General features: G+C 38.8%; 1 protein-coding gene and 1 pseudogene across 1 annotated transcript; both read right to left on the reverse strand.

Moving 5' to 3' along the window:
- Window positions 1–1,017: 1,017 nt before the first annotated feature.
- On the reverse strand, window positions 1,018–4,251 carry LOC104431467 (12-oxophytodienoate reductase 3-like). The gene is made up of 5 exons (XM_039299458.1): window positions 4,090–4,251; window positions 3,841–3,981; window positions 3,371–3,501; window positions 3,080–3,262; window positions 1,018–1,774 (listed from the first exon to the last, which is right to left on the reverse strand). The coding sequence occupies exons 1-5, from the start codon at window positions 4,140–4,142 to the stop codon at window positions 1,116–1,118; spliced, it is 1,167 nt and encodes a 388-aa protein (XP_039155392.1). The 5' UTR covers window positions 4,143–4,251; the 3' UTR covers window positions 1,018–1,115.
- Window positions 4,252–7,517: 3,266 nt separating this feature from the next.
- On the reverse strand, window positions 7,518–12,384 carry LOC104440227 (annotated as a pseudogene).
- Window positions 12,385–12,905: the final 521 nt, after the last annotated feature.

The raw sequence follows: 12,905 nt of genomic DNA on the forward strand, positions 1-12,905 counted from the left end.
ACATACATACATATGTATGAATGTATGCATGTATATATGTATCTCTATATCAAAGTATACACAAACTCCCTATGCCTTCCTATCAATGCGGAGTATGAACCACACTCCAATAGACTCGATAAAGAAATATTTTACATTGAAAGTCATTTTTCGGTTTTTTATAAAAGGAGATGGGTCTTATGGTGACTGTAGATAGGAAGTATCATGGAAACACAAGGGAACTGATGAACGTGCTTTAACGGGATTTAACCATCGTCAAAGAACACAAAACCCTACTGAAATTTAATCGATGAGAAAGTACATCTGAATAAATATACAATATTGGAACTTAATCAACAATGCTGATGTAAGAGTTACGACTCCAACTACAATTGAGATATTTGTTGAAACTTAATCTACAAAGAGAGATTTGAGAACTACAATTATGGTACTAGAATTGAAAGGAAATTAAATGATAAAGAGATTTGTTCATTGGTGTAGGGTCTTACAAAGAGTACAATATGGCTATTTAAAACCTACAATGGATAGTTACAAATGGAGTTACATACCATTAGCAAAAGAGAAATAACGTCCTAATGGCGGTTACAAGAAGTTATATTATCCACTAACTTGTATTTTTTTAAGACACTTATTTATAAGAAGTCACAACCATCCTAAAATAGCAGCAATAGAAATAACCACCCAATAGTTATCCTAATGTCAATTGCCTGTTGCAAAATTTAATAACATCGTCGATCAACTTCAAAGTTCTTGTGATAAATTTCACATTGTGTATTGTCTATGACTTCACTAGCGAGTTATCGATTTTCTTCAAGTTACTAATGATTTTATTCATAAATAATCACAATTGCTCTCTTCGAATAAGTCCATCACTTATCAATAATAACCAAAAGTTGGTCATTTTTATTTTTTTATGTAAACAATCTTCTAACACTTTCCGTATCTGTACGCGGGCCTAAACACATGAATTGCAGGATGCAAACATCACTACATGAAAAGTGAAGGCGACAACACATCTACAGAAACAGATAGATAACATTGCAGGAAGGAATTGAGCAGACTTGCACGAAATACTTTTACCCCACATTTAGACAGTCAATACAAATCTAGTTCTCTCAAGAACAAACTTTTGTCATGTCAGAGTCCTCGTCATTACTTTCTTGGTCAAGGAAAGGATAGTCTGTGTATCCAACAACAGGGTCATGAGTATAAAACGTCTCCCGGACGTACTCATTTAATGGTGCGTTGATCTTGAACCTATATACTAAGTCAGGATTAGCAATGAAAATTCGACCATATGCTATCAAATCCGCATCTCTGTCAGCTATAGCTGTCATCCCTAGCTCTCGAGTGAACCCACCGGCTGACATAAATGTACCTTGATAAGCTCTTCTCAGAGTCAGCATTAACTTGGCTTCTTCATTTTCAGTACCAATTTGTTCAGGAGATGGCATAAATCGAGGTCGAGTTACATGGAGATAAGCAAGTTCTGTTCCCATATCAGCTTGGAATGTGTTAAGTTGTCTGATCACTGCGAGTCCTAGGTTGAGTGGATCAGAATCCATGGCATTGACGAAATTGATCACAGGTGAAATTCTAACTGCAACGCGATCACTGCCAATAGCTGCAACTACCACTTGGACAATTTCCATCAAGAATCTGCACCTATTTTCAATTGAACCGCCATATTCATCTGTTCTATCGTTGATTCCATCCTTTAGAAATTGATCAACGAGATAGCCATGTGCTGCATGGAGCTCGATCCCATCGAAACCTAACGTTTGTCGAACATTGATGTCAAATGAATGCCATGTTACTAACTTATAAACTGTTAGAACATTATGATTCCCATATATCCATATAGATCAAGACCACATATATAACTCTTTAATGGATTAGGCAATGCCTAATAAATAAACTCATCAAACAGGTAGGTCAAGTTAGATAAAAAAAATAGTCCGACTCAAATTGACCCAATTAATTAACACATTTTCATGCAATATAAATCTAATGGCCTATACTCAATCCAACCCACACTCAGTTTGACCCACACCTAACTTGATCCATTTTACTAAAACTCTTCCATAGTTAACTCAATCTAGGACTACTCAAACCCAAACTAAAGTGCGAGCAAGGAGTGAACTAGCGGAAGACTGAGTGAGAGCAAAGAGAGTGAAGAAAGAGTCATAGAAGTGGGTTAGGTATAAGTAAGTTGTGAACTCATTAACATACATATTATTTTGAGTTTTACTATTCTAAACTCATTTATGACCCATTTACTAGATATAACTAACCCATATAACAATTTAACTATCAAATATAGTTTAAAAAATGAATTTATAACCCATTTTGCATGTCTACTCATAGGCACATGGTTGCAACGGGTTGGTTGGGAGCTATGAGATCTATAATGTGTGGAGTACACTTCGGCTTTAGGGTACTTAACATTAATAGGCTATATTTGTTCGTGAAAAATAAATAATTTAAAAAATATTTTCCTAAAAATAATATCTTGTATCACTTACAAAAAAAAAAATCATTGTCAATCAAAATATTTGGATATAGATAATTATTGAAAATGTAAATATCTTTTATTAATTAATTATTTTAAACGATACAGGCAATCATTTTGAAAAATATCATTTTCAAATCATTCATTTTTCATCAAACAAACGGGGCCTAGGTATAATCTCACATCAGTTGACTACATGGTTAGAATGTGCCTTATATTCATGTGATCCTCTCCATCCAAACATATAAACTTTTAGGCTGGACATTTCTTGCAATAGAATCTCAATCATCCACTTGTTTATTGAGTGACATATTTAACTTTTAACTACGAGACGAATTCCTTTTTTTCCGTCCCTAAGTGCAACAAGTCACTTTTTTGACGAAATTTTCACTTCGATTTATCTAAGTCAACTTTCTTGTCACCATTTGACTCTTCCCAATGTAATTTCTGTATGAATCCTTGCTCCATCCAGTTAAACGAGAAAGATTAGATAAGCTGAAAATTTCCCATAACATGTGTCACAAATTTAAAATAAGTGAATCAAGACTAGAAATCTCGTAGCCTAACCTGCTCGGATGGAGTTGCTTGCTGCCTGACGAAATTGCTCGACAACCTTCGGAATTTCACATGTTTCCAAGGCTCGAGGTTTGGAGAAATTGTTTTTGGTTCCATCAGGCATGAGTATTTTCCAGTTCTCCGATATGGACCGGTTGGTTGACGAAATTGGTGCACCCTCACCAGGCTGATATACTAATAAACTATAAATAGATTAGAATAAAACAATAGTAACTCTAATTATAAGATACCGACGAAGGGAAAGTATCAATCAAGAGAGAATATATATATCAAAGAAATTACTTTTGTGGGATGCCCGACCAGCGTGCCACAATTGACAGAAAATTAGGCCACCCTTGGCATGAACAGCATCCACCACTTTCTTCCAAGCTTCGATTTGTTCTTCGGTGTAAATTCCAGGAACATGTGGAAACCTAAATCCGATGTATTTTTTAGACTAAACCAAAATCATAAACTGAGTCTAAGGAGTAATATACAGTAAATCTATATTTTTCACTTCAAGAAAATATAGTTTGCTCATGCAATTTATTATTGGATAGTTAATTTGATCGTAAACTGAAACTGGATTTGGACCAAACCCACCCAATCAACCTGTAAATCTTTAAGATCCAGTCGAATGTCAAGCCATACAGAGAAGGAGAAAATCATGAGCGACCGTCACATGTCATGTCATCAATCTATGTATACGCAGTGAAATAACCGACTACAGTCTGAAATTTAATTGAGAAAAAAGAGTATAGACATGAAAGTACCCAATTCCCTCTTGAGCGATGGGTGTGGCTTCACTGATGAGAAGACCTCCCTCCGTCGACCGCTGTCCGTAGTATTCAGCCAGCGCTGGCTGTGGCAATCCGTTCAAGGCTCGGGATCTGGTCAGAGGCGCGAGCACCACCCTGCACCGCCGTGCCAAACTCGACTCGGTTTCATCTCACACGACCCCTTAAGAATTGAAAATGGAGAGCAAGAGCAACTAGTATCAGATGTAGAGTACCAATACCCACCTGTGTGAGAGGTTGAATTTGCCCATCTTGTATGGACTGAAGAGGTCCGTCATCGCTGTTTCTGGTTCGGAAAGCCAGACGAAGAGAACGAAAAATCAGACGGAATCAGGTTTATGAAAGTCAACGGCGGGGTCGATTGCTCTATTTATATAGGCAATGAAGAGCCTCATCCTTCGGAAGGTCCGAGTATTGATACTGACGCAATCAAATAAGTTTCTTAAAAAACAAATGACGGGGAAATTTCAGAAGAATCCCTGGAGTGAGTACTTTTTTAAGATACATTCAAACTGGGTGGGATTTACCTTGAAGTACCCAAAATTTGTGGTTTTGTTTCAATTGACACCTTATCTCATTGGGAATACAAATCTTCACCGTACGACAATCACGTGCATGTCATTTGTCATATTTCGCACCATGAGCAAGGACAATAGGGACAGGCACCACTTGTAACGACGAAATGTTGTAATTACAATACAATTCGCGCGTATCAATTTGCACATAAGGAGAAAATATGGAGACGTATCCTCTCGAACAAGCTAAGCAACACCCAAAAAGATACTTTTTCTCATACAATCACTACCATCGACCGCACATTCCATGACTTGCGACCACCTTGTGACATGTTTCTTCAACAAGTTTCAACTGCCTTCGTTTTAGACAAAGGAAGTATTGGAATCGAGTTTAGTTTGTTTGGGAAATTTGAGGATTGGGGTTTAGTTTAATCGGGAAATTTGGGGGTTTTTCGGCAGAGTTAAACGCATGTGAAGCACATGCACTCAAACCGGACAATAATGCCCTTGTCTACGGCGCAAGAGACGGCACATGTCACGCATGTGGTCATCATCAAGCAAAAAATTGTGGCGCCGGCGGAAAATGGGGTCAATTGAGATGGAGCCACCAACTTCGTGGGGCACTTTGAGATAAACCTCATTTTCCGGGTATTCTAAGAAAAATGTCCCGCTTCAGGAGGGATTTTTGGGAAAAATTTTCACAAATGAGTGCATGCATTGGTCAAAGTAAATAACAAATGGGATTGGTGCTCAAGAAAGACTTTCTTTGATGTCCGTCTCATACTCATCCAACAAGGACTCCGGATTCATTAGCCTTTCTTTGTCATTGTTAATCAGTCATGCCGCCCGTGGCACTTCAATGTCCCCGCATTTTTCGTCATGTCGACTTTTTTACATTTAACTTTTCTTAAAAAGCTGCTTAATCAATCTAACTTTTTTAAACATATAGAATCCTTGTTCGGCCCTCTTAATCTAAATCTCGTCTCCGCCATGTGCGTTGGCCAACTAAAAAATAAATGTTTCCCTTCATATTCAATTCACACCTGACATTAACCTCTTAAATTATTGCTTAAAATAAAACTCAGCGAAAGATTTCAAACCGGGGCCATCTTCAGCCGGCTCGGGAGGCATTGGCATATGTTCTACTTGTATAGAACGTGACAATTATGGGTTCTCTCTTGGATCTTCTCGTCATCGTGTCGTTAACCCAATTTTACTCCATCATCTTTCGAGGTTTGTTTTTTTATACAAAAGTTGGCGTCCGAGTCATGTAATGTAAGAGGCACGAGAAGTTCGAATTGGCATTGTAGCTACCATGATGGATCTGAGGATCGTCTCATACGGCAAGGGGCGATTCCCCAGATTGCTTAATAGAATTGTATTCCCCCAGGACGAAATTATGAACTAATGATGATTTTCATTTTCGCTGAAAGCCCGTGCCATTACATTTATTTGCTTTTGAGACAGGCATGCGCTTGTTGTTCTGCATTATAGAAAGATTATTTGTTAACGAATTATTAATTAGCCATTTGCGTGAAAAACAACTGTGGGTGTTAAAGTGACACTTCCCTCGTTTTACCTTAGTTCTCTTTTAGCCGTTCTTTTATGCTTATAGCAAAAGCTAAAGCTACGTAAAGGTTAATGTATGTAACCACCAACCAGATCTTTTAGCCCCCCAAAGATCCTTGGGAAAGTAGTTCCCAAACGCAGCCATTCACATTCATGAGCTTTGACAATATCCTGGCCAAGAAAAAGGTTAATGTACGTAACCACCAACCCGATCTTGAGATATAGATATCTCTCGATTGTAAGTATTTAATGGCGCGTCAATCTGAAAAACGATGGATCAAGTTGTGATGAAGTAGTCAAATTTATGGTGCTCATCTCTTAAAACACATGCTATCATCATCACCGCCCGCAACGGCGCAGCTGGCTTGGGCTCTCTGCCCCTCGTGAAGGGGAGGAGTTCGAATTCCAGAGGCATCGTTAGAGATTCTTACCTGGAGTACTGTGGTAGTGGATTCTACAATCGCTCTCTCAGGGTTCGCTCGCCGGTTGTCGGCTTACGGGATTCCCTAGGTTACCAAAAAAAAAAAAAAAACACATGCTCTATAATGTCGGAATTAACAAATAAAAACGTATCACCTGCAGTCGCTCCCCAAGGGTTTGCTCACCAATTGTCGGCTTACGGGATTCCCTGGGTTACCAAAAAAGAAAAAACACATGCTATCATCTATAATGTCAAAATTAACAAATGAAAACGTGTCACGATTTGTCAACCTTTCACGTGATATTTTTGAGTATTATTCGGGTCGACTATTAATGTTCCCATTGGATGTCATTTTAGATTTTTGACCTAACATTATCTTATAAAAATAGAAGCTTAACTATAACATTGGAGACAGGAGAGAGAAAACCTAGTACCTAAAACATAATTGATGGGCGCAAAGGCGTCTATTTTAAACACTCTCAATATAAAAAGAGAAGAAATAGAATAACATTTTCGAAGGAAGGAATATATTTAATTTAGGACAATGAAACAATGTGTCCCGTGAATGGACTCAATCATTGGATTGGAATGAATAGTTAATCTTCCAATTGGCATATTTGTTTAAAAAGTTGACTTTTATTAAAAAAGAAATTTCGAAATTGTTTAATCGCAACTTTTCTAGTGTTTAACCAAGTATGACATAATTAGGACTATCCAGTGCTGAACGTTTGCTTGAACTCTTTTTATATGAACCTTTTTTTGCCACATTGACATTGCAAACTCTCTAACAACCCAGAGGGCTGCCAGCTTCTTACCAAAAAAAAAAAAAAAAAAAAAAAAAGAGAACAGTGATTTCTACCATAAATGAATATATTATTCTATGAATTTTTAATAGTATATCAATAAATACGAACACGTACAATACAAGAGAGGATTATAATTTGTTGAACAAGAAGGAAATATAATTACTCAGCAGACTCTATGTAATTGATTCGATAATGTACAAATCATGTACCCTATTATCAAGGCCATTAAGGTATATGCAATGAGCAAGTTGTCTTGTTTATTCGGTCCTCCTTAGTGCTTAAGTTGTACACTGTAATCGAAAGTTCCCAGGAGTTCGAACATACCAATAGCATTTTCATTAACTACTGTGTCATTTCCCCATTTTCCTGGTCAAGAAATGGGTAACTATGTAACCAACAATTGGATCTCGAGTATAAAATGTCTCTCTGTTGTAACTATTTAATGGTGCATTAAATCAATGGACCAAATCAAGGTTATAGATGAAGATCCAACCATACGATATCAAGCCCATGTCTCCATCGGTCAAACCCTTCATCCCGACCTCTCGCATGAAACCGCCGCTCGACATGAAAATTCCTTGATAAGCTCTCCTCCAAGTTCTCATCACTCAAGCTTCTTTGTCCTCCTCTTCTTCACCGTAATTTTTCATGCCATTGGCTGTGTATCGAGGTTGAGTCACGTGGAGATAGGTGGGTTTGGAGCCTCTCTCATTCTAAATCTTGTTCAGTCTCTCGATGACCACGAGGCCTAGATTGAGTGGTTCAAAATCCATGGCATCTACATGGCCGATTGCCAGTGAGATTCTAACTCCCATTCCATCAGTGCCAATTTCTCTACCCACCACTTTGACAATCTCCATCAAGAATCTATACCTATTCTTAATTGATCCTCCAAGTTCATCTATTCTATCATTGATCAAGTCCTTTAAGAATTGATCATTAAGGTAGTCATCTGCTCCATGGATCTCAACACCATCGAGACCTAAATTCAAAATTGCTTTTATTATCAATACTTATGCACAACAAGCGAAGTAAATAAAACTAATTTTAGTATCCACCATGTTATGATTATCGTTCATGGACTAACTTGCCTGAATGGTATTTTCAATTGCTCAGCGATATTGCTCAATAATCTGCCATACTTCATGTGTTTGGAGGGCTCTTGGTTTGTGTGAAACATGAAGAGTCCTATCGGGCATGAAATTTTTTAATTTATTAGAAATAGATTGATTTGTCGATGAAATTGGAGCGCCTCCATCAGGTTGTAAAACTTATACAATCACCATTATACCAATTGTTGTTAGAAACTAAGTACAGAAGGTGAAACTTAATAAGTTAACATTGGCAAATAAAATATAAAAAACAGTATAATAGCAAAAACGAATTCGGACCTGGGGAGGTCTTTAAACTGCTCCATTTATCGGAGTCAATCCCAAATGTAAAATGGGATAATGATAAACCGCCGGAGACAATTTAACCGAACTTGGTAAAACCCTCCGGGCCTAATTCCCGTGATGAAGCCGTTTGGCATTGCCTAGAACATGGGTAGGGTCCGGACCGCTTTACAGGAAAATGAAGGCAGCTGGTTGGACCTGAGCAGGTCCTTAAACCGCTGAGTCAACCCCAAACGTAAAATGGGGTAATGATAAACCGCCGGGGGCAATTTAACCAAACTTGGTAAAACCCCCCGGGCCTGATTCCCGCGATGAAGCCGTCTGGTATGCCCAATCCAAGCAGTGCAGGTCATGATTATGTGATTTATGGTGGAGCTACAGAGATGTTTTGTGGGTTGGTTTGAGAAAATGAATTTAGTACCACGGTTGGAAGCGCGACCAACGTGCCAAAGTTGACAGAAGATGATGCCGCCCTTGGAATGAACAGCATCCACCACGTTCTTCCATGCTTCGACTTACTCTTCCGTATAAATCCCAGGAATACCTGGAAGCCTGGTTATTCTCAAAGTTAAAGATCCTCCTATGATCCAAAGCGAAGTTCATAGTTTGCTGTACAACGGTAGGTATGCAATTTCAATTCCTTCCGGCGCGATATACAGAAGATAGCTCTATCTTGGGACAAGAGGACGTACTCGGCGACAGTGTCAGAGATGAGGGTGCCTTAGGTAATGAGAAAACCATCCTTGGTCATTTTTTGCGTGTAGTACTCCACATGCGCCGGCAACGGAGTCTCATTGATCGCTCTGCATCTCACTATGGGCGCCAGAACTACCCATTTGGGACGGAGTGAAGTGGCTCACGGCCATTTCGAGCGTAGCTTTGAACTCTGTTAAGAATGAACAATAAAGTTTGAAGATGGTGTGACTTGAGGTTGTGCTATATAGCTCGTCGGTCTATATAGTTTGTTGGTGCCATTCAAGCATTGCAGCAAAAACTGGGAAAGAGTTGGCGTAATTCAGTGTCGAGAGTACTAAGGTTTGATTTTCATATGACTTTTGGCGCAAAGTCATCGCACATTGGGAAGGTCGAATCGCTCCCCCAAGCGTTTCCTTATTTTCTTTCTTTTTGCCCAACGGTGTTCCTTCGTTGACCGGCAACATTTCATCAACCGCTACGAATTTGGCCGGCGGTTGGTCACATAGAGCAATCAGTCAATGCTTCCTGGCCGAAAATTGTAATATTAATAAATACTAACATGTTGCGTTATATCATTCATAATAGTATAGCTTGTTCTGGTTGTGTTTTGGACCTTAGATTGGTTTTTTTTTTGTTGGAATTGTGCTAAGATGTAGGTATATTGGCATGTCTAGGTGTAGTTATAGGTTGCGGTGCGATCGTTGTTATGATTAACAATGGTTTCCACCGCATGTGGTTGTCTCTTTTTGGTTAGTAGATAACTTTAGTTTGCATCTTATATTCTGCCCTCAACTTATTTGGCTCATTCCTAATCAACCTCACTTGGCTCCCAATTTCTTATAGCATTCTACCTGAGGACTTCTCTAATTCCTTAGCATTATTAATTTCATTTCGAAATTGAAGACATGATTCTCATGTTGACTTCAGCATTGAACTCAGGGTGCTTATGCTAATTTTGGCTTCTCATATTCAAGAAGACATTATCAACTAGAACATGTATATACTCACTTTGTCTCTGACCTCTCTATTGCTCTCCATTCAACCATAACCATTGACAATTATTTCTTATATTTCTTATGTATAAGTTATCTAGATCTATAATGGCAAATTGATCTTCTTCAACAATCGTATCATCAAGCATTCCATAGTTCACTTCTTCACATCCCTCACTTGGTGCAAAATGGAAGAGGAAACAATGCACATATGTTTCAATGCAATATACAACAAAATATAACATTGGAAAAAACAAAACAAAAAACAGTAAAAAGGCCCAATAATAGAGGGACCACAACAATACCACTTTTAGTTTAAGAACGCACACTAGATACCACTTGCAATTATAAAATGCAATTCGCATGCTCGATTCGCACAAAAGAAGAGATAATGAAGGGACAAATCCTCCCAAACATGCTCGTGTCATCGCTACCATTGATTCCACACGGGATGACATGCAACCATCTAGTCGATATGTTGCCTCAACAAGTTGCAGTCACTTTCTCTTTAAACAAAGGATTGATTGAAATTGAGTTTAGTTTAATTAGAAGACTTGGGGAGTTTTTGTCAAATTGGAAGGCACCTTATGTGCATGGGGTTAAGCTAGACATTTTCACAAAAATGCCCCTGTCCATGATGCAAAATATGGCACGTGATACACACATGGTCATTGTCCCGTTAATGTTAAAGATGTTTGCTGCCAATAAGACGATGAGGCCAATTGAAACAAAATCACAAATTTCAGGGGTATTTCGAGATAAACCCACTATGGGGGTACTTTGAAAAAATTGCCCCACTTATTTCGATGTCCACGAATTTTCGTCATGACGATTTTTTTATATTTAACTTTTCATAATAGAAGAAGCATAAACATATTTAAAATTTTCAAACATATAAAATATTTGTTCGGGCTGTCCTCGACTGTTACCTTGCGCTCTTAATCCAAATCTCGTCTCATCTACCCGGTTGACTAACTATCTGAAAATTGATGTTTGCTGTCATATTTAATTCTCACGTAAAATTAACCACTGAAATTATTGCTTAAAATAAAACTCAGGAAATTCCAAGCCGGGGCCATCTTGACTCAGCAAGAGAGGCATTTTGCATTATGTTTTATTTGTTTAGATCATGACGTTGCCCTACTCGTGAAAGTAGATGAGAGGCAAAAATCGAACGAATGTCTACATACTCGTTAACGCCTCCAACCTCCGTGTCCCCCTCCATTGAACCATCATCATTGATACCTTCATAAGTCTCATTTATATAAGTCATCCAGATCAGTAATGATAATCTAATCTTTTTCATCACCCTACTATCAGAAGTTCCATGCTTCTTTTCTTCACATCCCTCGTCCAATGCCAAGAGGAAGCGACAATGACGTAAATATGTTTTCACGACATACACAGCAAAACATAACATCGAAAAAAACAAATTAAAAGAGGAAAATATTCCAACGATAAAGGGGCCACAAGGACACTACTTGCATTTACAAAATGCAACTCACCTATATCATTCAGAGAGAGATCCTCCCTCGTGAGCCAAAACAAAATTAAAAGAACTATTTTTTTCTTGTGCGATCATGGTTAATGGTTTCACATTCGACAACGTGCAACTGTCTTGTCGACATGTTGCTTCAATAAGTTGCAATCGTCTTCTCTCCAAACAAAGGAAGTGTTGAAATTGAATTTAATTTAATTGGAAAATTTGAGGAATGTGATTTAGTTTAATCGGAAAATTCGGGATTTTTTTCAACTTTTTTGTTTTTGGTCGGAAAAACTGATATATTATACGAATATATGCATACAACCAGCTAGTAGTGCATCTGTAAGGATAATATTCTGGAAAGCAAAAGGAGTGAATACAAGCCATTTAGAAGCAGATCCGTTGGCCCGATGGGCTTTGGCGGCCAAGTCAGCAGCTAGGTTGGCATCGCGAGAGACGTGATGAATCGAGACATTAGGGCATTGTGAGAGCAGCTCGTGGAGAATAGCAAGAAGATGTCGCTCCTGCCATGGCTGCGGCTGGTTATGCCGAAGGATCTCCACCAAGAAAAGGCAGTCCGATTCAACCAGAACTCGATGGTGCTGATGCCGCTGCTTGATAAGATGCTGAAAGGCCCGAATCATTGCGAAGATCTCTGCTTGAAATGCTGATTAGGCCGGGACAGTACTGGTAAACATATCGGTGAGCTCGCCTTTGAAATTTCTGAAAATACATGCGATAGCGCCCTGTTTACTACCTGGAATGAAAGCCCCATCTATGTTGCATTTGATTGTGCCTTGATCAGGGGGTTTCCAGCGATGATCAATACTAACATATGTGTGTGAAACCTTAGGTTTTGGGGGTTGAAGACTCTTGAAGATCCTGTACTGGGCGAGAGCATTGTCCACTGCTTGGATCGGGTTTGGAGTTTGCTGTCGAAAAGTGGCATTGTTGCGTTGACGCCAGATCTCCCATAATAGATTGGCAATCGCTTCGAAGCTTGGGGAAGAAAGATGATGGGTGGCACGGGCCGCCAACCAGGCATCCAATCGCTGGATTGAGGTAAGTGAGATGTTAATTCTGATCTTGTCATGTGCCCAAATCGCCCGTGTCCAGTCACAGTAAAAAAATAAATGTTCAATGGTCTCAGGGGTATGTTGATCAC

This window comes from Eucalyptus grandis, chromosome 8 (assembly GCF_016545825.1).
Source record: "Eucalyptus grandis isolate ANBG69807.140 chromosome 8, ASM1654582v1, whole genome shotgun sequence".
NCBI lineage: Eukaryota > Viridiplantae > Streptophyta > Magnoliopsida > Myrtales > Myrtaceae > Eucalyptus > Eucalyptus grandis.

Coding starts and splice junctions, on each gene's coding strand:
- LOC104431467 (XM_039299458.1), bottom strand. CDS start 4,142: ATGACGGACCTCTTCAGTCCATACAAGATGGGCAAATTCAACCTCTCA. Junction 3,502..3,840: donor ATCGCTCAAGAGGGAATTGG/GTACTTTCATGT, acceptor CATCGGATTTAG/GTTTCCACATGTTCCTGGAA. Junction 1,775..3,079: donor AAGCAACTCCATCCGAGCAG/GTTAGGCTACGA, acceptor GACAAACGTTAG/GTTTCGATGGGATCGAGCTC.